Source organism: Mus caroli, unplaced genomic scaffold (genome assembly GCF_978045245.1).
Source record: "Mus caroli unplaced genomic scaffold, Mus_caroli_1 scaffold_8, whole genome shotgun sequence".
In the NCBI taxonomy this organism is placed as follows: Eukaryota; Metazoa; Chordata; class Mammalia; order Rodentia; family Muridae; genus Mus; species Mus caroli.
Genome location: NW_028227263.1, coordinates 66,919,150 through 66,941,657, shown reverse-complemented (window position 1 = coordinate 66,941,657; position 22,508 = coordinate 66,919,150). Strand labels below are relative to the sequence as shown.

General features: G+C 51.2%; 1 protein-coding gene across 1 annotated transcript; it reads right to left on the bottom strand.

Annotated features, from left to right (window-relative positions):
• Positions 1-1,093: 1,093 nt before the first annotated feature.
• Anpep (alanyl aminopeptidase, membrane) lies at positions 1,094-22,213 on the bottom strand. Its single transcript, XM_029479882.2, has 21 exons — positions 22,129-22,213; positions 19,152-20,173; positions 18,600-18,742; positions 18,387-18,523; positions 16,940-17,066; positions 16,701-16,855; positions 16,454-16,567; positions 16,215-16,358; positions 15,981-16,046; positions 15,810-15,875; positions 13,763-13,938; positions 13,501-13,574; positions 12,803-12,936; positions 12,646-12,701; positions 11,090-11,237; positions 6,798-6,889; positions 6,092-6,202; positions 5,813-5,980; positions 4,937-5,077; positions 4,533-4,614; positions 1,094-1,673 (listed from the first exon to the last, which is right to left on the bottom strand). Exons 2-21 carry the CDS (start codon positions 19,763-19,765, stop codon positions 1,521-1,523), a joined length of 2,901 nt encoding a protein of 966 aa, XP_029335742.1. The 5' UTR covers positions 19,766-20,173; positions 22,129-22,213; the 3' UTR covers positions 1,094-1,520.
• Between the last annotated feature and the right edge of the window lie 295 nt (positions 22,214-22,508).

Below are 22,508 nucleotides of genomic sequence, written 5' to 3'. Positions count from 1 at the left end.
AGACCCCTAAGAGGGCATCACAAACTATCCTGTCACTGTCTGTCCTAAACCTGCGGTCACAGGCAGCGCCTCAAAGACCATCAGTGTATAAGGGGATCAGCCCTTACACAGAACCAGCTTGCCCCTCTCAAGCAGAAAGGGCTTTGTGGATCTCCTTGAAGAACCAAAACAAGAGCCCCTCAGACCACACCTAGACTAAGACTGCTTGGCCGTTTCCCTCGGGCCTGTGGCCCCAGTTCATTTTGATTCACTTATGCCAAAAGCTTGTGTCAGAGATAGAGTTGGAAGTCGCTGGCCCCTTTGCCTGCCCCTCCAGTGTGCTTGTTGTGTTTAAGATTCTCCCTCCCTCCCTCCCTCCCCTCCCTCCCCTCCCTCCCTCCCTTCCTCCCTCCTCAGATAGGGTTTCCCTAGGGCTCCAACTCCTAGTCCTTCTGCCTCTGTGTGCTGGGAACAAGACTGACTGTACTGCTCTGCCTAGCTTGCTCATCTTTTTAACTTGCAAGCAGAGCCCAGCCTGGTGTTGGGACCGACAGAATTGTGGACTTTTGCTCTAAGGTTCTGGTGATCGCTTCATTTGCTAGCCCACCCCCGTGGGGCGGGGGCGGGGGAGGCAATAGGTATCACGCACAGGAGGCTGTCTACAGCACCAGCCGCTCCCAAACTCTCCTGTCCCAGTGCCTTGTTTGCCTCTAACCCTCAGCCCAATCCTTCTGTCACTCTGGAACCTGGTGAGGGGGTGCATGCCTTTGGTCATGACCTCAGTAGAGGTTTGGGGCCTCTACTGTACTGCCTTCTTCCATTATCCTAGGTGCCCGTCCCTCTTTGACACAATAGGAGGCCCACAGCCAGCACTCTGACATTTGGTAAGGTGGATGCTTCCCGAGACCCAGCTCTTACCATCCCGTTCCTCATACCCAACTCCCAACAACCAGTAAACTTGCAGCCTGACACTGTATGGGACAGGAAGGCATCCTCCTTCCTCCCCTCCCCACATGCCCTCCCCCCCGTCCCCCCCTCCCCCCCAGTTCCCCATCTCAGCTTCCCTAACCATTGTGGTAATCTAATGCTCCCACTGAGTGACAAGTCTGGTAGCTCATTTTAGAAATTCTTTATTTACATTTTTCTCTTAAAAATATATATAGATCTTGTGCCCTGTTGATTCTTTGGTTCTGGATCTCGTGGGGGTGGGTGTGGGGGTGGGGGTGGGGGGCGGGGATAGTAAAGCATTCAGGGAGTCTCTTTCCAGGCTGCCCTTTGTCCAGTAAATCTAGCCTCAGAGCTCGGCTTCCCTGAGATCAGCCCCAGAGGCCTGGGCCTGGGGCAGAGTTGGCATGAGGGTGCAAGAACTGGGAGGTTTCCGGCAGCCTGACAGTTAGGAGCTAGGCTGGCTCCACAGACTGGAGACTTCATCCTTGAGAGTAGGATGCTGGTGTCTGGAGCTCTGAGGACAGAGACCCTGCACAGGCTGCTGAGATAGTAAGAGGTGTCACACCGGGATAAGTGGTTCTCAGAACCAGGAACTAACTGCTGTTCTCTGTGAACCACTTGAATACCACATCTTTGTTCTCCTTCACCCAGTCGATGTTGGCCCTCGTCTTCTCCAGGGCTTGCTCCAGAGCCCGAGTGCCGGTGCCAAAGCCTGTGGCTGAGTTATCCGCTTTAAACTGCTCCAGCTGTTTAGGAAACCAAAGCATCAGATCTGAGCTGGTTCTCCAACTCAACCCTGAGAAGAGGGGCTCTTCCCAGCCCTCTGACTCTCACCCCACTCACAGGCCCCTGAAGGGGGGGCATATCTTGCTCCCCGGATAAAGGGCTCAATCCTTCACCTCTCTTTGGGGTCAAGTGCTCACCTACCGGGAAGTTGTGAAGCCACAGCCGCAAGTGGGATCTGCTCAGAGGGTATTGGGCTTTATTATGCAATATCTCAATAAGTTAGGCCTGCGTTTCACCTGAAGCAGCTCACCCCAGCAATGAGCCAATGAGATAGGCACCCACATGGGAGCCACAACTGTGGACATTTCTGAACCTCAGAGGATGGCGTTGCTTCCGTGACTCAGTGGTTTTTTACAAAATGTACCAGTAAGGGTGCTGCTTGGGGGTGGAGCACTTGCTAAGATGATGGAGACCCTGGGTTCCGCTCTCATCAACAGTGAAGTGGCGTAACAAGTACAGGGAGAGGGCCTGTACTCTGTGAAAACTGAAAGCACTATCAGACCTCAGGCTGAGCTACAGCTCAGTTTGCCCAGCATGTGGAGCCCTCCTCCATTCCATCCCCAGCACCAGAAAAACAAAAGGAAACTGGTTAGAGCTAACGATCCAGCAAGACTTCATAATATAGAACCAGCGGACAACATCAACTGTACTCCTAAGGACAGCAATGAAAACCAGGGAAGGCAGAGAAGTTTTCACTTTTAACAGCATCAAAAAATTACGTCTACACAAGTGAATTCCAGGCCAGCCAGAGCCACATAGTGAGACCCTGTCTTAAAACATAAAATAATTAAATAAAAGGCGTAGAGGGGTACAGGTAGGTGCTGATCTGCTTGCTGCAACAGCAAGGCCCTGAGTTGAAGCCCTAGCATTGCAAACACATTTTTTTAAAACAAATTGTCCTACTCCGGGCGGTGGTGGCGCACGCCTTTAATCCCAGCACTTGGGAGGCAGAGGCAGGAGGATTTCTGAGTTCGAGGCCAGCCTGGTCTACAAAGTGAGTTCCAGGACAGCGAGGGCTATACAGAGAAACCCTGTCTCGAAAAAGCCAAGAAAAAAAAATTGTCCTACATGTACAAAAATATCAATAAAACTCTTTAAAACACACAGGTATTGGAGCTGGAGAGATGGCTCAGCAGTTAAGAGCACTGACTGCTCTTCTAGAGGTCTTGAGTTCAATTCCCAGCAATCACATGGTGACTCACAACCATCTGTAATGGGATCTGATGACTTCTTCTGGTGTGTCTGAAGACAGCTACAGTGTACTCATATACATAAATTAAATAAATTTTTAAAAAACATTTAAAAAACCCACAGGTATAAAACTATATGATACCCAAGTGTAAGCAAGGGAAAATAACACATTTTTCTGCAAGTGGGAAGCCGAGGCAGGGCGATTACTGAATGAGAAGAAAATGTTTGCAGGTCATGCATCTATCTCAAAACACACACACACCTTCGCACAACCTTCATACAACACACACCTTCGCACAACTTTCTTACAACACACGCCTTCGCACAACCCAGCGATGGAAAGGCAGAAGCTCAATTTAAAACCAGAGAAAAGACGGGAATAGAAGTTATTCCAGTGATATGCAAACAGCCAGCAAGCTCCTGTCCTTAGTCATCCATACACTGCCCAAGGACCCTGAGAAACTGGAACTGGCCTCACTGAAGGCAGGAATGTTGCAGTAGTGCATTTGCTCGGGGTAATGGAGAACTTCTGTCCTGGTTCCTCCCAGCCCCATGGGCCCAGACGAGAGACTCAGACTCCAATTATTCTTACATATACCTTTGCTGTATAGCTAGGCTCTTCTCTGACCAGATCATAACTTATTATAACCCATTTACTCTAATCTCCATTCTACCACGTGTCTGAATCTTCATATCTCCCTTGCCTAACTCTCTCTCAGCATTCTCCCTGCCTCCCGCCTTCTGTTCTACCCTTCCCTATAGGCTGTAGGTTTTTTAATTGACAGGCAATGCATCCATGCAGTACAGGAGATATTCTGTCTACAGGACAAAATTTTAGCCGTCTCTTTAAAAGGTTAAATGTGGAGTGAACAATTGAGTGACAATTCCTCTCCCAGCCATATGGCCAGGAGGAAAGGAAACAAAAAATATGCAGGAATGCTCACAGCAGCACTGTCCGTAACAGCTCAAAATGGGAAGAACTGAAGTGTCCATCAGCTGATGAGTTTGGATAAAGAAGTTGTGGTATATCTAGACAATGGAATACTACTCAGCCATACAAAGCAACAAATCTTTTAAACCTTAGGCGCTACGTGAAGCCAGACACAAACAGGCCACATATTACAGAAGTCCATCCCAACTCACAGAATTTACGATTCTATTTTATGAAATGGAAAGATAAAGTAGATTAGTGGTTGCCAGCCAGGGGCTAGGGAAATGGAACAAATATGAGAAGAGATGGCTAGCAGCTGCACGCTTTCTCTGGAGCGTGGGCGACAAAGATCTGTTGTCCAATCTTGCAAAAATACTAAAAAGCACTTAACATGGTAATGCTTAGGGTACGTGAATTGTAACTCGGTTTTCTTTTTTTTTTTTTTTTTTCTGAAAGGAATCTAGGCACACAATCCTAGTTACTTCAGAGACTCGGGCAGGAGGAGTGCTAGAGCCCAGGAGTGCAGGCTCACTCTAGGCTATCGATGAATAAATACAGTTTTAAAGTTCCAAGGTTTTAAAAATGGAATCATTAATATCTACAAAGTCTCTCAGTCCTTGTTCCAAGAGTAGAAGCCACCACCTTCAATGGGGAAAACCAGACAGAGCCCAGGGCGTGGAGAGGCCTGGCTACTTACCTGCTGCAGCTCGAACTCAGAGGAGAAGCGCCGGGTCACTCCCTGGATGAGATTGGCAAAGGAGAAAGATCCTCCGCCGTAACTGTGAGGTGCGGGGAGATGGACATGAGCAGGGGCCAAGACCCAAGGGACTCTCTCTGCGGGTGTCAGGAAACTATAGCACCCCACAACCATTCTGTGAGGGAGACCTAAGGAGACAAATCCCAGAACCCCAAGAGACCCTCCCAGGACATGCAGGAGGCAAGTCTTGAACACAGCTCAGGCTGTAGGTCCCTGACTCCTTGTCCCTGGACACAGTTTTCTTTCTAAATGGGAAAGCTCAGCACGGGGATGGGGAGATGTATGGGTCACCCCAGCACACCCAGTCTCAGCCTTTAATAGTTCAACACTCCAATCAGACTCACTTCTCAAACAGTTTCTTCCAGTTGCTTCGGACAAAGTCCCAAACCAGAGGGTGCCCTGCCACGTTGCTGGCAATGCTGATGATGGTGGAGGTGGTGTCCTGCTTCCGGATGTAGTCCGGGTTCAGAGTGTAACTCAGGTACCTGTGGGCAGCAGGCCGAGGGTATGGGCCACTTGAGGACCACAGTCCCGGGATACAGGGTTGGGAGCCTGATGTCTCACACACACAATCTCTGCCTCTCACATCACTCAGCATCCCCCTTGATGTGTGAAGAGTTGTGGGGCGCTTGATACTACCTCCCCTCTGGAGGTGGGAAACTGAGTCACCTACACAGGGTCACAGGGTCGCTGGTCATGCAAGTGTGTGCTACCCAAGGACCTCTCTTGAGAGCAGATAAAAGAAGGAAGGAATTCCTGTCCTCCCAGCCCTCACGCCAGGTAAAGTGGCCGCGCCTCACTCTGATGATGAAGAAGTCTCAACTGAACTGTTTCTCACGAACACTGATGGAGCAAAGAATATGATTCTTACGTGTTTGGGGGTCATGGGTGTCCTGTAGAATCGGGAGCAATGCCTAGCTATAGTCTCTGGAACTTTGCAGGTCTGGACTATGAAAAGGCTACCAGGGTGGAAGGAGACCTCACCCAGGAGTGGGAGACCCTGCTGTGAGGCTCAAAACAGAGCCCACAGCAGTTAAGAGTTAGGGATCTGGCCCTGACCCTGACCCTGCCTTAGTCACATACTAAGCCTATGAACAACTAATTATTTTGCCTCTGAGCCTCCCTGTCCTCACCATCACGAGGCTAAGAAGCCCGTAGGAAGAGGAGCATGGCATGTGGGTGGGGCCAGGCTGAGTCTGTGGGTGGGGCCAGGTCCTCACCTGTTCAAAATCCACACATCTTTGCTACAGGCCAAGGCTGACCGGAGTTTGTCCGCTTCGTTCACCAGAGTTGCGGTCCGGAACTGTTCCCAAGCAAAGTTCCACTCTTCCTCGCCACCAAAAGCAATGGCATTGCAGTAGACAGTAGACCGAAGGTTGGGGTGGATCCTGGAGCGGCAAGGAATGGGGAGCAAGGAGTTGCCTATGACTGGCCTGGGGCTCTATTTAGGCCAAGGGGCAGGTGAGGACAGGCAGGGGAGGCACGGAGGGAATACTCACATGTTATTATTAGGGTTTTTCATCCACTGACTATAAAGCTCAACGACCAGGTCCCTACACTCTTTGAGACCACTGGAACAGGCGGTGCTGATGGCGTTAACTTCATTGTACCTGTCCCAGGGGTGACATGTGGTTAGTACGTTCTGACCAGACTCCCACCAAGACTGTCCTCTTAACACAACCAGGGGCCTAATTACTAAGGCTCTGTGATCCACTTGACCCTTTGGGACATTTCCTATTCTTTTCCTGCCATTGGCCTGCACTTTCTTGGTTCCCAAGGCAGCTTTCCGTTGGGCTTTCCGTTTGAGTCTTTGTTAATAAAGTCAGGAGTGAGGATGTAGTTCATTTCGTAGATGTTTGTAGTGTTCAGGAAGCCCTGGGTCTGATCCCAGCCTTGTATAAACTGCGTGTGGTGGTGCACACCTGTAATCCTACCACGGGAGAGGCTGAGGTAGGGGGATCAAAACTTCCAGGGCAGCCTGAGCTACCTAAGACCCTGTGACAAAGAAACTCACAAAACTCAAAAGAAACCAGGAGAGCCCACAGGCCAGGTAGACTTTCAAGGCAGGGTCCCAGGTTTCTAGGTGGGGTCTCTCCTTGGCTGGTGGCCAGGCATTGAAAGTTCCAGAGGGGAACACTGCCGGGTGGTGTTCTCAGCCCTTAGGTCCTATGGGTCCTCCAAAGCCACACAAGGCATCGCACTTACTGCTCCATCAGCGTTGGAGGACGATTGACCCAGTTGTTGGTTCTATTTTGGAAGTAGAAGAAGAGAGGCGTGACTTGCTTCTTCAGATACCTCTGTGGAAAGAACATAAGAGTCGTGTCAAGGGGCCCAGGCTGACCTGCATGGGTGGGCAGCCTCTCCGTAAGCATGAGTGGGGGCTGGCAGGCAGGGAGAAGTCAGGGTGTGTCCAAGGCCAGCCCCTCCAATCTAGGTTACAGGTGACTGAATTGGTGTCTTTTCTCCTCAAAGACAGACTGACTCAATCCCAACCCTCTTTGTCCCCCCATCATTGCTTCCGACTATAATGCCAGGTCTCCTCCATGATCTTACTGTGAGAAATCTAGGAAACACGGGCAGGCAGAGGGTGGACCCAGACCAGCAATGTCATCCCTCTTACCCTTGCATCCTTTCTTGGCTTGCCTCTAATTCTGTGTGCTTTTTTTTTTTTTTAACCTAATCTCACATCAGCCTCATGCTGTCATTAAATTAAACTTTTTTTTTTCAGCTTCTGATTTGACTTTTGTAACAAACTGAAGTCATTATCCAATGGCAAGAGGAACTGGCCTCTCCCCTCCTCAAGAACATGTCAGTAGCAGTGGCTGTGACAAACACAGGACAACTGGGAAGTGAGATGGGAGATTGGCTCAGTCTGGCAGAGATGAAGAATTTGATTTGCCACCAAGCTTCTGCAGAAAAGGGCTTTGCTAGCCAGACGGTGGTGGCACACACCTTTAATTCCAGCACTCTGGAGGTAGAGGCAGGTGGATCTTTGAGTTTGAGGCTAGCCTGGTCTACAGAGCGAGTTCTAGGATAGCTAGAGAAAACCTGTCTTGAAAAAAGCAAAAATAAAAAGAGAGAGAACAAGACTTGCTCTAGGGAGGTTCAGAATGTGAGGGCACGGGGAAGGCCGGGGCTGTGGGTAGGCTGGAATCCAAGTCTGCCAGTCCAACTCTGGCCTGGCCCCTGTGTCCAGTGGCAGCTTGCCCTTGTTCACAGGAGGTGCTGGACCAGAGAAGCTGGGGGTGCTAGGCACTACACATGATGAGAAGGGTTACAAGGAGGTCAGAGGTGGAGGTTCCATCAGTTCCCACTGACCCTGAGAGTGGGCACTGCCAGCTTTACTACACACAACAGAGGCCAGGCACACCAGATACCAGACGATCTTGAGAGAATACCCAAGACCTATGAATATCTATTTGATTTCCTTTTCTTTTTCTTTTCTCTTTTCTTCCTTCCTTTTTCATAGTTTTAAAAACTTCTGAGCTGGGCGTGGTGGCGCATGCCTTTAATCCCAGCACTTGGGAGGCAGAGGCAAGCGGATCTCTGAGTTCGAGGCCAGCCTGGTCTACAGAGTGAGTTCCAGGATAGCCGGGCTACACAGAGAAACCCTGTCTCAAAAAACCAAAAAACAAAACAAAAACAAACAAAACAAAACAAAACAAAACAAAACAAAAAAACAAAAAAACAACTTCTATTCTGGGTTGGTGAGATGGCTCAGTGGTTAAGAGCACCGACTGCTCTTCCAGAGGTCCTGAGTTCAAATCCCAGCAACTACATGGTGGCTCACAACCATCCATAACGAGATCTGACACACTCTTCTGGAGTGCCTAAAGACAGCTACACAGTATACTTACATATAATAAATAAATAAATCTTAAAAAAAAAAAAAGAAAGAAACCTGTTCTTTGATAGTCTGGTGTGAGTATATAATTAAGTCCAGTCCTTTTTCTTGATTTTTATGCCAGAGGCCAGGTTCAAGGCTTTGCACATAGTGTGCACACATTCTCTCATTAAGCCAAATCCCAGACTCCCAGCCCTTCACTTTTGAGTGTCTCCAGTGAAGAATTATTTGGCCACCATGTCTTTCCACAGTGAGATCTACAGGTGACAGACTACAATGAGCTTCCAATCCTTCTTTGTCATCGTCATCACCATCGTCATCATCATCATTGTCATCACCAAGAAATGATCTCACTATGTAGCCCTGGCTAGCCTGAAACTTGCTGAGCAGACACCAGGCTGAACTCACAGTCAGAGCACCTCCTACCTCTGTCTCCAGAATGCTGGGATTAAAGGCATGCGCCACCACGCCCTTTTGTGGGCCTTTGCCGGCTATTCTGTTCCAATTTGGTGTGGCTTCGGGTCACTCTTTATTGCCTCACTCTTAAATCCAAAAAGGCCTCTCAGCCTCCTACTTGACCAGAGACCAAGACAAACAGAAACCTCAAGTCAACAAAGGAAAAAGGGAGACTTCAAAAGCTGAGTAACTGACTACCCTCCCAGGGAGAGGAGAAGACACAGTGCAGGACACCCGGGGCCAGAAGTGGGAGGGAAGAATAAAACATCCTGCAGGTGGCAGACCAACACTTAGAGGACCACCACCACCACCACCCCCACCCCGGAGGGGGGAGAGTGAAGAGTCACCAAGCTGGGAACTAGGAGGGACATGAAAGCCAGGCCAAAGCCAGAGAGAAGCCTAAATACTCAGACTTCCAGAGAGACAGGAAATGGGCAGCAGGAAGGGAAGAAGTTCAGAGAGGCAGCACACAAGTTCTGACCACAGCATATCTATGTCCAAGCCAAAGGGACCCAGGCTAGCCCACCAGGTCTGCTGCCAGAGCCCAGAAGTTTCCAGGAAGCAAAACTGATCACATGCCAAGCACCGGAAAAGACAAAAAGCTCTGAGCAATTTAATTTCAACAGCAACTCGAGAAGGCTGACGTCGATAGTTCAAGACCTTAGACATTCTGAGGAATGGTTTCCAATCTAGAAACTTCCAAAGCCAGCTGAATTCTCAGTCCAATGTGAAAGCAGAATAAAAACCCTGGCTAAGCATCTGCCTGAGAAAACCCATGGCCACAAACCGTCTCTCAAAACTCTCAGAATATGTTCTCCCTTAAGAGAACCTAGAGAAGAGAGCCACGGGGCTGAGGAAGCAGAGTGCCGCTCAGGCAGGACCTCCGCGTGGACATGACAGAAGACTTCGGGAGATACATGAACTCTCCTCTGGGCTCCAGCTGGCTGCGAAGACTGACACAGCTGTATGCTGGATTGCTGGTTTGATAAGTATTGTTGTTGAGCTCTACGGTGCCAGCTTGAGAGGATCCTGGGTAATCGTGAAAAAGTTAAAAGGCTGTTTACCAAAATATGCACTTGCTATCCTAGGGAGGTAGTGGAATTAAAAATTCCCAGAACATTCGCAGACACACACAGACACACACATACACACACATCACACACACTCTATAAACCACACACACATACCACACACATCACACACATCTCACACACACACACACACACACACACACACACACACACCACACAGCTAGAGACAAGAGGGTCCCTGGGATTTCCTAGCTGGCCAGGAATAGTGGGCCCAGAGTTAGTGAGTTCAAAAAGTAAGGTGAAGGAAACAAAAGTGCTTGCTGCCCAAGCGGGAGGAAGAATGGAATCCAAGTCCACAAAACCCATATAAACAAACACATGCCTGTAAGCATATAAACACATATAAACACATGCCTGTAAGCATGGTGGGCAGACACAGGTGCTGGCTAGTCAGCCTAGCCAAGATGGCATTGACCTCTGGCCTCCATACATACATAAATTTGCGCGAGAGCACACACACACACACACACCAAATTCCCAACAACAAAAGTCTCTTAAATGTGGTCTACAGAGCTATGAGCATTCCATCAAATGAGCACTGCGGTATAACTCAGCCAATCCCAGCTGTTAGTCACTTATTTCTGTTTTCTTTGTCTGCTCTTTGCTCTTTTATGAACATCCCATGGGTGTGGCCCCATCCTGAGCCAGGTCCAACAGGCTTATTCTCTCCAGTGGGAGCTTCACACACACATCTAGGCAGTGCTATGAACTTGTCAAAGCCTGTAAGACCAGTGCTTTACTGCCAGCCTGGGGGTGGGGTGGGGTGGGGAGATATGCTGTGGTGGCCACGTCCACACCTCAACAGAGACTGGTGCTGCTGGGAACAGCTGCCTAAGGCGCAAGGCTGGTAACAGAGGCCTTTAGCCTTCCAGTGAAATGGTCTACCTAAAGTGTTCATTTCCCATGTTTCTAATGGGCAGACTTTGTGAGGAATCTTGTCTTCTTTTCTGTTGGGGGTGGGAGGGAGAAGGAGGCACCCATACTGCTAGCGGTCTCCATGCCTGTTCCTTTTAGATCCATTACCCTGTGACCCTCCCCAAGAGCTTGGCCAGGTAGTGCACTGCCAGGTGGTGCAGGTTAGACCCTGGGATACCAGCAACTCATACCTTCATGGGGCCGTAGACCTCCGAGCGGTCGAACATGAGTGTGAAGTAGTTGAGGCTGCTCAGGGCAGCCTGCCAGGGCATGTACTCCGTCTCTTTGACCAGGAAGAGGGTGTTGTCCAGCGCCAGGGTGATGGCTATCATTTTAGCACTGGGGACAAACAGGAGGCCCCAGATCAGCACCCACTCAAGGCAGCCACACTCTGGGGACCCTAGCCCAGGTTCTCAGAGACACACCTCCTCTTATGTCTTCTGACCCTTTTGTATTTTCCATGGGAGAAGGAGTGACACAGATGCTTTGTGGCGCCACCATTGGGGTCCAACCTCAGTCTACTGCCTGTCATGTTCTCTTGCCTTACAAACCTCATGTTCTTTAGTTCTTACTACGATAATTTTTATTTTTTTTTGAGAGAGGATGTCTCTATGTAACCCTGGTTGTCCTAGAACTCATTGTGTAGACTATGCTGGCCTCGAACTCACAGAGATCCCACCCCCCCACCCCATCCCCCACCGCCTTCCAAATGCTGGGACTAAATGGGTGTTCCACCATTTATACCGACTTGTTATAATGTATACTGACTTCCCCAAAGCCACACAACTCAAAAGAGACCTAGCTCAGAGCTCTTAACTCTGCTGAACTTCTCTTGGATTTTTTTTTTTGGGTGGGGCGAGACTTTTATTTTTGTGTGCACTACATGTGTGTCTGTGTGTGTTCCTGTGGATGTGTGCCTATGTGCCTGCAGGTATGTGTGAATGTATCTATGCATGTGGAGCCAGAGGCCATTGTTGGGTGGGGGTCTTCCTCGATTATTTCCATCTTATTTTTTTGAGACATGAGTCTCTTACTGAACCTGGAACTCATTGAGTCCATGAGGCTGGCTGGCCAAGCTCAGGAACCTGCCTCTCCCCATTAGGGTCAGAGCTCCGGTGGTATAGAACACTGCCATATCCGCTTTTATGGGCTCAGGGCATCTAAACTCCATTGCTCTTACGCTGCTGAGTGACAAGCCCCGAGTCATCTCTGCAGACCCTTCTACCGAGGTCTTCTAACTGGACCCTTCTCCCATCTTCTGGCTTAGGCTATTTGTGAGCATTGGGTCCACAGGTGACTCTGGAAAATGTCACTCGTGTCAAAGACCTCGCTCGACGCCTCACCATAACCACCGTGAGCGAGCATGTTATCCTGGGAGGTAGAAGTGGTGTTCATTAAGTATCATTGTGCCCATGCTCTGCTTCTTCCATCCTTCTCAAGCCAGATTTTTTTTTTAAAGCACCAAGCACAGGCCTGGTATGCACACAGCACTCGGGCAAGCTGGGGCTGTGGGTGGAAAGTGGGCAGTGGAGTAGGAGAACCCTGTGTTTGGCTGTGGTGAAGCGTGGGGCAAGGTGCTCTAACACTGTCAAGAGTCCTCGTCTGTGACGTGACCATGTGGGGACCATGGGAGACTGCTCCGGGAGCACCTGACACAACACCCGATGGGCACCCGGGATAGCAGGGGGAGCACGGGGTCACTGGCCGCCAGTCCCAGGTTTCTGTGCTCAGCCAGGAGGACACTCACCTGGCCAGGTCGAAGGAATCATGGATAATTTGTGCGCGGTTGATGACAGGGATAACCTAGATAGGGAAACAGCGTGACTCTGGGCTCACACCACGGGGTAGACTTTGAGTCTGATGGCTCATCATGCCGTGGGACACAGAGCGGCAGGGATACCCACAGAAAGGTCTGTTTGCAGCTGATTCTGAAGCTTCTTCCAGTTGTTCTCATCATAGTTAACCTGGTAGTAGCCGGTTACGTTAATGTTCAGTAAGATCCATTCATTGGAGGATGTCTGGAACTGTGCACTCTGGTCTGTGGAGTAAGACAGAGAACAGGGCTGAGTGGAATGTGCTCAGAAGGTCATGGAGGACCCTGAACCTCCTCCTCTCAGCATCCATCTTGTCTAGCCAGCTTCCACTGGTACCCTGTGTATGACACAGTTCACTTTCTGGGCCTTCGCATGGAAGTGACCCCCCTTCATTCCTGTCTCACCACTCTGGGCACCGAAGCCAGACTCTACAGTTGAGTGTTAAGAGAGTGCCTGGATGTTTCTGACTGCGTGCCTTCCTTCGCCTGCTTCTGAGTGACTAAGCCTTTTTGCCTTTGACTACTCAGTGCCTGGCCACATAAGACAGCTCCTTGTACCTGCTAGTCACTGTCCTAAGCGTTTTACAGGCATTCTCTCTTGTGATTCTCATACCACTCAATGGAGTGGAAGACCAGAGATGAACAGTAAACTTGCCTGAGGCCACATGGAAGCAAGGTGAGAACTGAAACCCCACAACCCCACCCCACCCCACCCCACCCCACCCCACCCCACCCCACTCCCTGAAGAACACAGGCCAAGAGCCAACAGACAAGATGGCGCTAGATTACTTTTCTCAGCATCCAGCCAGTAGTGATTCTCCTGTCCACTTTTGAGAAATGGAATGGGCGTGATCCAGAGGTAACTGTAGTGAGAGACCATGACCCAGAGTGATGATCATTAACTCTTGGGCACACCAGCCTGGGGTACCCCTCTCGGGTGCCCACTGACAGCCCAACACTGATAGCAAGTGTCACCATGCTCCTAACAGCACATGATCGCCTCCCTTGTGTCCCACCCTTCCCAGGGACTCTGGTGGCAGCATCTGCTCACTTAAACTCGGAGGGGCGGGTGACGTTGGACTTGGGGTCCAGGAGGAAGTGTTTCTGGGAGATTTCTCCTGTATTGGTGTTCACAGTGATAACGGGAAAACCCATCTGTAGAATCCAGCGGTCCATGATAGTGCGCACCGTGGCTGGGAGTTGGACAGTTTTCTGTTGGTTCACGGCCTGTTCAAGGGACATAGTGTGGCAGTCAAACCACTATCTTCCCACGCCCACCACCCACGTAGCCTCTGCAGATTCTGGTCAGCCTAGAAGTGTGGTGTCACCAACACAGAGAAGTGGGGCAGAGGACAAGGGACCCCATCCAGCTCTGTCTCTCCTCGTCTGCCCAGAGCTAGCTGGGTGGAAGAACCCCATAGCTTCTAGCTAACTCCATTGTAGATACACCTGTATGTGGCCCCAAGAGATGGCCCATGCCTTCTGAATGTTTAAAGAAGAACAGAGAGGAGACAGATCATCGCCCAATGTCACAGGCAGGAGCAAGGGACAGGGCTGTGGGGTGGGAGGACAAGTACCCCCCAATAGAAGAGAACGGGATGGCCTTGTTAACTGTCTTCTCGGATCTTTTTCAGCTTTTTCAAATGCTTTGGGCAGGGCTTTTGGAATTCCAGTAAAAAGCCAGTGGCATCTGGTAGTAACTGGAGCTGTGAACCCCTGAAAGCTGTCAGAAGGCAAAGTTGGGGGGGTGAGTGGGGCCATAGGAGATGGGGAAGGGAAGGAGGCAAGCTGTGCTGGAGGACAGGAAGGCAGGTGGAAGAGAGAGTACCATAAGGCACTACCCAGTCAGCTGTCAGAATCTGGGTAGAGAGGTTAACCAGTGTGCCTGCAGATGGGATGAGGGTTGGGGTAGGATTGAGGTAGGGGCTATGAGATTAGACCCTGCCCATCTGTGACTCTGCGGACATCCCCTGCCCAGTAAGATGGCCTTGGGGCCCAGAAAGACACAATATAGCTGCCAGGGAGTGGTTAGTCAGAAAGACAGAGTCCTGGGGCTCTGGAGGAACAAAGATGGAGGAGAGGTGGGCAGGGCCAAGGAGAAGTGGGCAAAGTCTACAGAGAAGACTGGAGGGCATGGGGTGGGGGGAGACAAAGTGATAGGGACTCATGGGGACGGTGGACTCCGGCCCTAGGGAGAGGCTGGAAGGAGAGCAGCCTCTGGGCAAGGCAGGGGGACTGGGAAGCTGGGGAATGGAATGTGAGGCAGGCTGGATTGGAGGGTCAGAGTTTGCCTCCAATGTGCAAGGATGTGCCAGGTCGAGAGGGCCATCGGGCACAGGGCAGCTGGGAGGGGTGTGTCAGTTCAATGGCTTGTTCCAAAGTTCTGGCAGAAGTGGAAAAGGAGGAGTGGGGAGAATAAAGGGGAGGAGAGGGAGTCGAAGGAGGGGGAAGAGGAGGAAGAGGAGGAGGAGGAAGAAGAGAAGGAAGGGGATAGAAGTAGTAGTTTGGGCATAAGAGCCCTGAAGTTCATATTCAGTACTAAGTGATCCACAAAACTCGCCATGGTGCAACTAAACAAGAACCTGAGTGGGCCTGCCCTGGTGGTGCAAGCTAGTGGGATATGCTGAGGAGGTAGAGGCAGAGGCAGGTGGATCTCTGAGTTCAAAGCCAACCTGGTCTACAGAATAACTTCCAGGACAGCCAAGGCCACACAGTGAGACTCCGTTCCAACAAAACAAAAAGCTGGATGTGTTGGCATGCATCTCTAATACCAGCACTCCTAAGGAGAGATGGCACTCAAGTGTTCATGAAGAGAAACAAGATATCCCCTGCCTCAGAAACAAGATGGGAGAACCAACTGAAGAGAACACATTTAAAAATAATAATAAAAGAAGAAAAAGAACCTGAAGTGGGCTATGAACAGAGGCTTTACCCACCCTCTTTAAGGATCCATCTTTATACCCATTTTATAGACAAGCCACTGAGGACCCAGACAGTTTGCCTGGATTTCTGAGCACAGCAGCTGGGCACAGTCTCTCACATGCTGTCCCCAGGGACTTTGGGCCTTAGTACCTGAATGGAGAAGGCTTGTTACCTACATTTTGCAGGTGTTCCCACAGGTCCAGATAAACGGTGTTCGAGTACTGGTAGGTGTGGAGATAAGACTGTGGAGATGACAGACCTTGTTAAGGGCTGGGTTATACTCAGGCCTGTGGAGGGTTCTGCTGGGAAAGCCACCATGCAGAGGGGTCACCTGGAGCTGTACTCACTGAAAGGCCCTTCTTAAACAGGTCCTCTGTCAGGAAACTGGACAGCATCCTGATGACTGAGGCTCCCTGGGGTTGGATGAGAGGGGGCTCAGCAGGCCAAGCTGGCTACCAGGGTCAAGCATTCCCAGAGTGGCAGGCAGCTGGGATGAGGCTGCCTGAGGGATGCACCCCTTCCCACCCCAACTCTGTGACTCCCGGGGGCAAGGGGGGTGGGCAGAAGCCAGGACGCTTCACCTTGCTGTAGGTGATGCTGTCAAACAGCTCCATGATCTGGTCTGGTGTTTTGATCTCGTTGGCAGGACTGGACAGTGGGTGGGAGGAGGCAAGGGCATCCACGGCCATCACACGGTACACATCATTCAGTACCATGAGGTCTTTCTGTGGAGTCCCCAGATGCCATCAGGAGCTCAGAAGGGGTGTCACAGACACTCCCGCTCTTCCACCTCGGCCCAGCTCCCAGAATGGAGACTCACCAGATTCCAGTTGGGCTCTGCATAGTCAGCACCCAGATATTCCACATAGGAGGCAAAGCCCTCATTCAGCCACAGATCATTCCACCAAGCCACAGTCACCAGGTTGCCAAACCACTGCAGGGGACACAGACGAGCCGTTGAGTCTCAGAGGCCTTGCCATCACTAATCACATCCACCTGGCACAGGCCAGGTGAGGACCTGACACCCCGAGGCTTTGCTCCTTCTTGGGGCTCCCACAGCTACCCACCTGATGGGCCAGCTCGTGAGCAATCACAGTGACCACCCGCTCCTTGTTACTAATGGAGGAGGACTGAGAGTCAAAGACCAGGGAGCTCTCACGGTAGGTCACCAGACCCCAGTTCTCCATGGCTCCAGCGTTGAAGTCAGGCAGGGCAATCTGGTCTGTGGAGAGGATCCCGGTGTCAATGGGAGGTGTCTGAATGGGCATCCTGGCACTACCTCCATGTAGGCCCCATGGTCACTTACCAGACTTTGGTAGAGGGTAGGATGTATTATAATGTTGGGCAAAGAAATTTAGGATGGGGCCTGTAACATTCAGTGCATAATCACCCTGGCCCTCATCAATGGCACTGGGCCGAGCCCAGATTCCAATCTGCAGAATGAGAGGAAGGAGGTCAGATTTAGGGTCCTCTGGGATCATAAGGAGAATGGGTAGAGTCCCAGGATACAGGGAGCTAGAGGTCCCTGATAAGTCAGGATGGAGACCAACTAGATTAAATAGAGGAAACCGAGCACGCTCACAGGCCTGTAAATTCAGCATTTAAGAGGCCAAAGCAGGAGGGTCACAAGTTCAAGGCCAGCCCAGGCACCTTAGTAGACCCTGTCTCAATACTTAAAACAGAGGGGTAGATGGATGGCTCAGTGGCTGTGCTGACTAATTTTATGTCAACCTGACAGGCTAGAGTCATCTGAGAGATGGAACCTCACTTGAGGCCATGCTTCCAGAAGATCTGGCTGGAGACAAGCCTGTAGAGTATTTTCTTAATCAGTGATATTAATGTGGGAGGGTCCAGCCCATTGTAGGTGTTGCGACCTCTGGGCTGGGTGGTCCTGAGTTCTAAAGAAAGCAGGCTGAGCAAGCCAGGAGGAGGAAGCCAGTAAGTAGCACCCCTCCGTGGCCTCTGTACCAGCTGCTGTCTCCAGGTTCCAGCACTGCTTAGAGTTCCAGTCTGACTTCCTTCGGAAGATGGACAGCTACATGGAAGCATAAGCCAAATAAGCCCTTTCTTCCTCTGTTTGCTTTTGGTCCCCGTGTTTCATCACAGCAATAGTAACCCTAACTACAACGGTGGTCAAGAGCTCTTCAGGAAGATCTGAGTTCAATTCCCAGCACCCACTGTTTGTAACTTCAGTTCCAGAGGACCTGATGCCCTCTTCTGGCCTCCAAGGCATAGAAGTGGTACATGGATGTACGCATAGGCAAAGCACCCATACAATAATAAATAAAAAAATAAATTTGTTTTTTTTTTTTTTTTTCCGAGACAGGGTTTCTCTGTATAGCTCTGGCTGTCCTGGAACCAGGCTGGCCTCGAACTCAGAAATCTGCCTGCCTCTGCCTCCCGAGTGCTGGAATTAAAGGCGTGCACCACCACGCCCTGCCAATAAATTTGTTCTAAATTAAAAAACAAGGCACCACGCGTGGTGGCACACAACTTTAATCTTGGCACTGAGGAACAGAGACAAGTGGGTGTCTGTGAGTTTGAGGCCAGCCTGTTCTACAGAGCAAGGTTCAGGACAGACGTTCCTCAATTTTACACCTGAGAAACTGTCTAGAAAGCAAAAGAGTTCTTGGGATCACTCATAGCTGGGATTCAACAGCCTAATAATTCAGAAGCTAGCACTGAGAAGATCTGAGAAGGTCCCTCAAGCCAGGGCCAGATCCAACTCATGACATACAGTCCCAGTTTCATACCTGGACACCATTGGCTGAGACGGAGCTTATATTTTTGAACTCGCTCACGATGTAGGCCAGCAGGTACGTGGACATCTTAGGGGTGGAGTGGAACTCAGTCACGGTCCAGGAAGGGTCTTCCGGATAGGGCTTGGACTCTGGGCATGGGATATGTAAGTGTGTGGGCTTCCTGCTCTGCCCAGTTCAGGGCAAACCCAGGACAGCCAGGCTCACCTTTGGGAAGCATATTAGACAGAGCTATGAGGTTGCTGGGGTAGATGAGTGTGATGTTGAACATGGCCTTCATGGCTGGCTCATCAAAGCATGGAAAGGATTTCCGAGCATCAGCAGCCTGCATCTGTGTTGTAGCCACCACTCTGTCCAAAGCAGTGTTGTTAGAGAAGAAGTAAGGAGCATAGTTTTAGGGTACAGAAGATGGCTGCCCCAACCTGCTTACTCCCCTTCACCCAACCCCACACAGCCTCAGGATCCTGATCAACAAGCTGCCTTGAGAGACGAAAGCTTCCAGATGCCATCTAAGCCCTGGCAGGCTTCACGCCGGTGTGAGCCGAGGGGGGTCCCGGACAATTTTCTCTCTTCTGAGCCTCAGTATTCCTGTCCATCCAGGGAACCCTTTCATACCACAACCCAGTACCCCTAGGAACTGCCTCCCCCTACAGATGAGCAACGGAGCTATGGAGGTCTCCTGAAGTCTCCAACCTCTCCCTTTCCATAAGCCCCAGATGCAGCCCTGTGTCAGACCGTGCCCACGCCCTTGAACCTTACTTCTTGACGCCTCCTTCCATGTACTCGCTGCGGTAGAAGCCAGCCAGGTCATCAGCCAGTTCCCCCTGGAACTCGCTGTCCATCTCGTACTGACGGCCCTCTACCAGGGACCCCTGCAGGTACACCACCAGGTACTCAGTACGCTCTACCAGTTCCGTTTTATCAATGTTAGGTGCCGGTGTGCCGTCCAGGGTTCGCAACACCACCCTGTGGTTTCCTTTGAGGGTGTAGTTGAGCTTTTTGCTGTGGATGATAATGACATCCGTGGTCTGGTTGCAGGTAAAGCGAACAGTACTGTTGCCTTGGAAGATGTACAGGCCCTGATTGTTGGGGGTGAGGTAGGGTCTCAGGATCACCCGGTAGGAGTCAGGTATAAGAGTCTTAGGCAAGCGATACTGGTTCCAAGGCTTGCTTTCATCTACAGCAGGGGTGGTGGTTGTGGTGGTGGCTGAGGTGCTGCCCGGGAGCGTGGGGGCTGTGGCAGAGTTCTCTGCATTCCTATTCTTCTCCTGAGCGTAGACCACCGACAGAGCTATGATGGTACACACCGCTGCCACACCCAACAGGATGCCCAAGATGCCCAGGGTCTTGGAAATGTAGAACCCCTTGGCCATGATGCCGGTGGGCAGGGAGCTCGGAATAGCTCAGGCCAAGAGGAAAGCAGAACAGCCCCGGGGCCAGCTTATATCCTCACAGGGGGTGGAGCCCCACTGCCTTTGGGTCGGACAAATATTAACCAGAGCTCAGGCGAAGGTCACTAGGCTGGACAGGGGTACGCTCTGCCCAGGCTCTGGAGAGATCAGAAATGAAACAGTGTGCAGAGCTGGCTTCGGGGGTGGGGTAGGGGGTGGGGGTGGGCAGGGGAGATACCTGCTGTAACCAACACAGTGTGTGGTTACGACTGCAGGTGGCCTGGATGGGGAGGGGGCAGGGGGGGTGGGAATCAGCTAGAGCCGGGGCTGAAGGGCAGGCTGCAGGCTTGGCACCTAGAGGCAGGGGAAAAGGCAGTGACGATAATCTACCTGCAAGAAGAAATGGAGAGAACAGACTCATGAGGACGGAGGTTAGACTCAGGAAAAGATTTCCCAGGCTCGAGAGGTAAGGCAGGAAGAGCAGAATGAAGCCAGTTCCCAGCAGGCCATCAAAAGCATACCAGCTCCACCTCTGGGTTCCTCAACAGATGCCAAGGGCCCCTTGGGACAGTCTTCAGATTCTCCCCCTTTTCCTCCTGACCAACTTCTTTCCTCTCAGCTCTCCAAAGAAGGCGAAATGAACCCTCTCCTCTCTCTCTCTCTCTCTCTCTCTCTCTCTCTCTCTCTCTCTCTCTCTCTTTCTCTCTCTCTCCTCTCTCCTCTTCCCTCTCTCTCCTCTCTCCTCTCCCCTCTCTCTCCTCTCTCTCTCTCTCTCTCCCCTCTCCCCTCTTCTCTCTCTCTCTCTCTCTCTCTCTCTCTCTCTCTCTCTCTCTCTCTCTCTCTCTCTCTCTTTCTCTCGTTCCTCTCAGAAGTAAATGACAGTGTTTCCCATTCAGGTTTACCTAGCACATGAGCCGTCCCATGGTGGACACTTACAGCTAAGCCTTCCTCCCCACAGCACAGCACTACCCTCGGCTCTCTGTCCTGGGTAGACATGAACACTTTACTTAACCAGCTCTGTCAAACATGCCCTTACCCTTCTCCTTCACCAGCCCCTGCCTCCCAGACAGCCACCCTGGCTGATGATCATCCTGACGTTGATCCAGCTCACCCCCTTCTCACAGCCTCTAGCAGACCCTGATGTAGTCTCATGAATCCCCTGCTTCCAGCAGACCCCTTAAAACTACTCATCACACGTCGCCAGTACACGCCACTGTTTCAAATCTTCCTTTTGCTCAATAGAACTCAGGCCCCACCTTCCTAAGGGAGCCACACATGGTATACAGAAATCAGACCACCCACTCCTCACCCTCACCCCAGGAACCTGCCCCCTGACACAGACACACATATACACACAGACACACACACACACACACATTCACAGTCCATCTGCCTTCATCCGAGCCTTCAACTGGCCCCTCTACCTATGGTCCTTGGCCTGGATAGACTTCACTCTGACCTGATCAGCTTCTATGGATACTTCACGTCTTAGAGAAGCTGCCCACCCTCCCTGACCCCTCCAGCCCGGATGGATTGGACACAGCACCGTGTACCCCTTCTTCAGATCCCTATAGCTCAACATGAGTTTCCCCTCTGTGTGGTGGTAGGTAACATGGGCTATGGACTTCAAGCTTATAAGAATAAGACCTTGGCTATTTCTGCCCCCAGAAATGGTTCTGTGCCAACCACCTAGTAGGTACTCCATATGTATCTGTTGTGTAGATAGATGGCCACATATGTGACTGAGCAAGTGAATAAGTCATCCCAGAAGAAGTCCCTTTTGAAGTTCCCCAGCCTTCATCTCCACCCTGCCCCTGTCCAAAAGGCATCTTAAGAGAACTATTAACGTCCTCTGAGCCCATCTGATCCTCCAGGCCTTCATCCACCTGCCACCCTGGCCCCTGGCCTCTAGGAAAGTGTGTTGAATGAGCATGTGGTAAGGGGATCAGGTGTGTGGAGCTGCCTTCTACTCTGGCTAGCCAGGCCAGCATCTGTGTTTGAGGTGTCTGGAACTTCTGATGGTCTACCTTTCAGGCTGGGGGGTACAGAGAGCTCTCTGGTCTCCCCCACCTTTGACAGCAGAGCCCCAGGGCCTGAGTCTGGACATCACTGCAGTGAACAGCACCTGTACCTATCAGGCCTGGGCTGACGGCCAAGGGGCATTAGTGGGAGACTCTGTTGGAAAGGTACACAAGATTGCAGCGATATGGGCTGAGGCCTCAAAGGGTTTCACATGAGGTTTCAAAGGGTTCCCCCAACAGAGCCACCTTGATGGTGCCAAGAAATAGCCAAGGTCTTATTCTTACAAGCTTGAAGTCCACACCCTGGGAGCCATGTCCCCTTACCTGAACAGCAGGCAGACCCACAAGTCCATTCGGCTAATCCCGTCTCCAAACAAAGAGCTAGCTTGGCCCTCCAGTCTCTTCCTGTTTGCTTTGGACATGGACCGAGGGCCAGCTGGCCGAAATCTGGGCTCCTCTGCAAAGGGCCCTGGTGTCTGGATGTGGCTTAGCTCCAGGAATGGCACCAACCCAGGTTAGGGGTGAGTGGGTGGGCTTCACAGTTCCTCACTTTTGGGGGGCCTCTAAGAAAAGTCTCTCTCCATAGCCCCTGCCTTGGCACAGGCTCTTCCACGCCCAACAGGCTGTGGAGGCTTTAGGGTTCCTGTCACCCTGCCCTGACAGCGTGCTCAGCAGGGAGATCTTCCTGGGTGTGTGGGTGAGGC

Coding starts and splice junctions, on each gene's coding strand:
- Anpep (XM_029479882.2), bottom strand. CDS start 19,765: ATGGCCAAGGGGTTCTACATTTCCAAGACCCTGGGCATCTTGGGCATC. Junction 13,575..13,762: donor ACCCGCCCCTCCGAGTTTAA/GTGAGCAGATGC, acceptor CTCTCACTACAG/TTACCTCTGGATCACGCCCA. Junction 11,238..12,645: donor GATTCCTTCGACCTGGCCAG/GTGAGTGTCCTC, acceptor GTTTGTCCCCAG/TGCTAAAATGATAGCCATCA.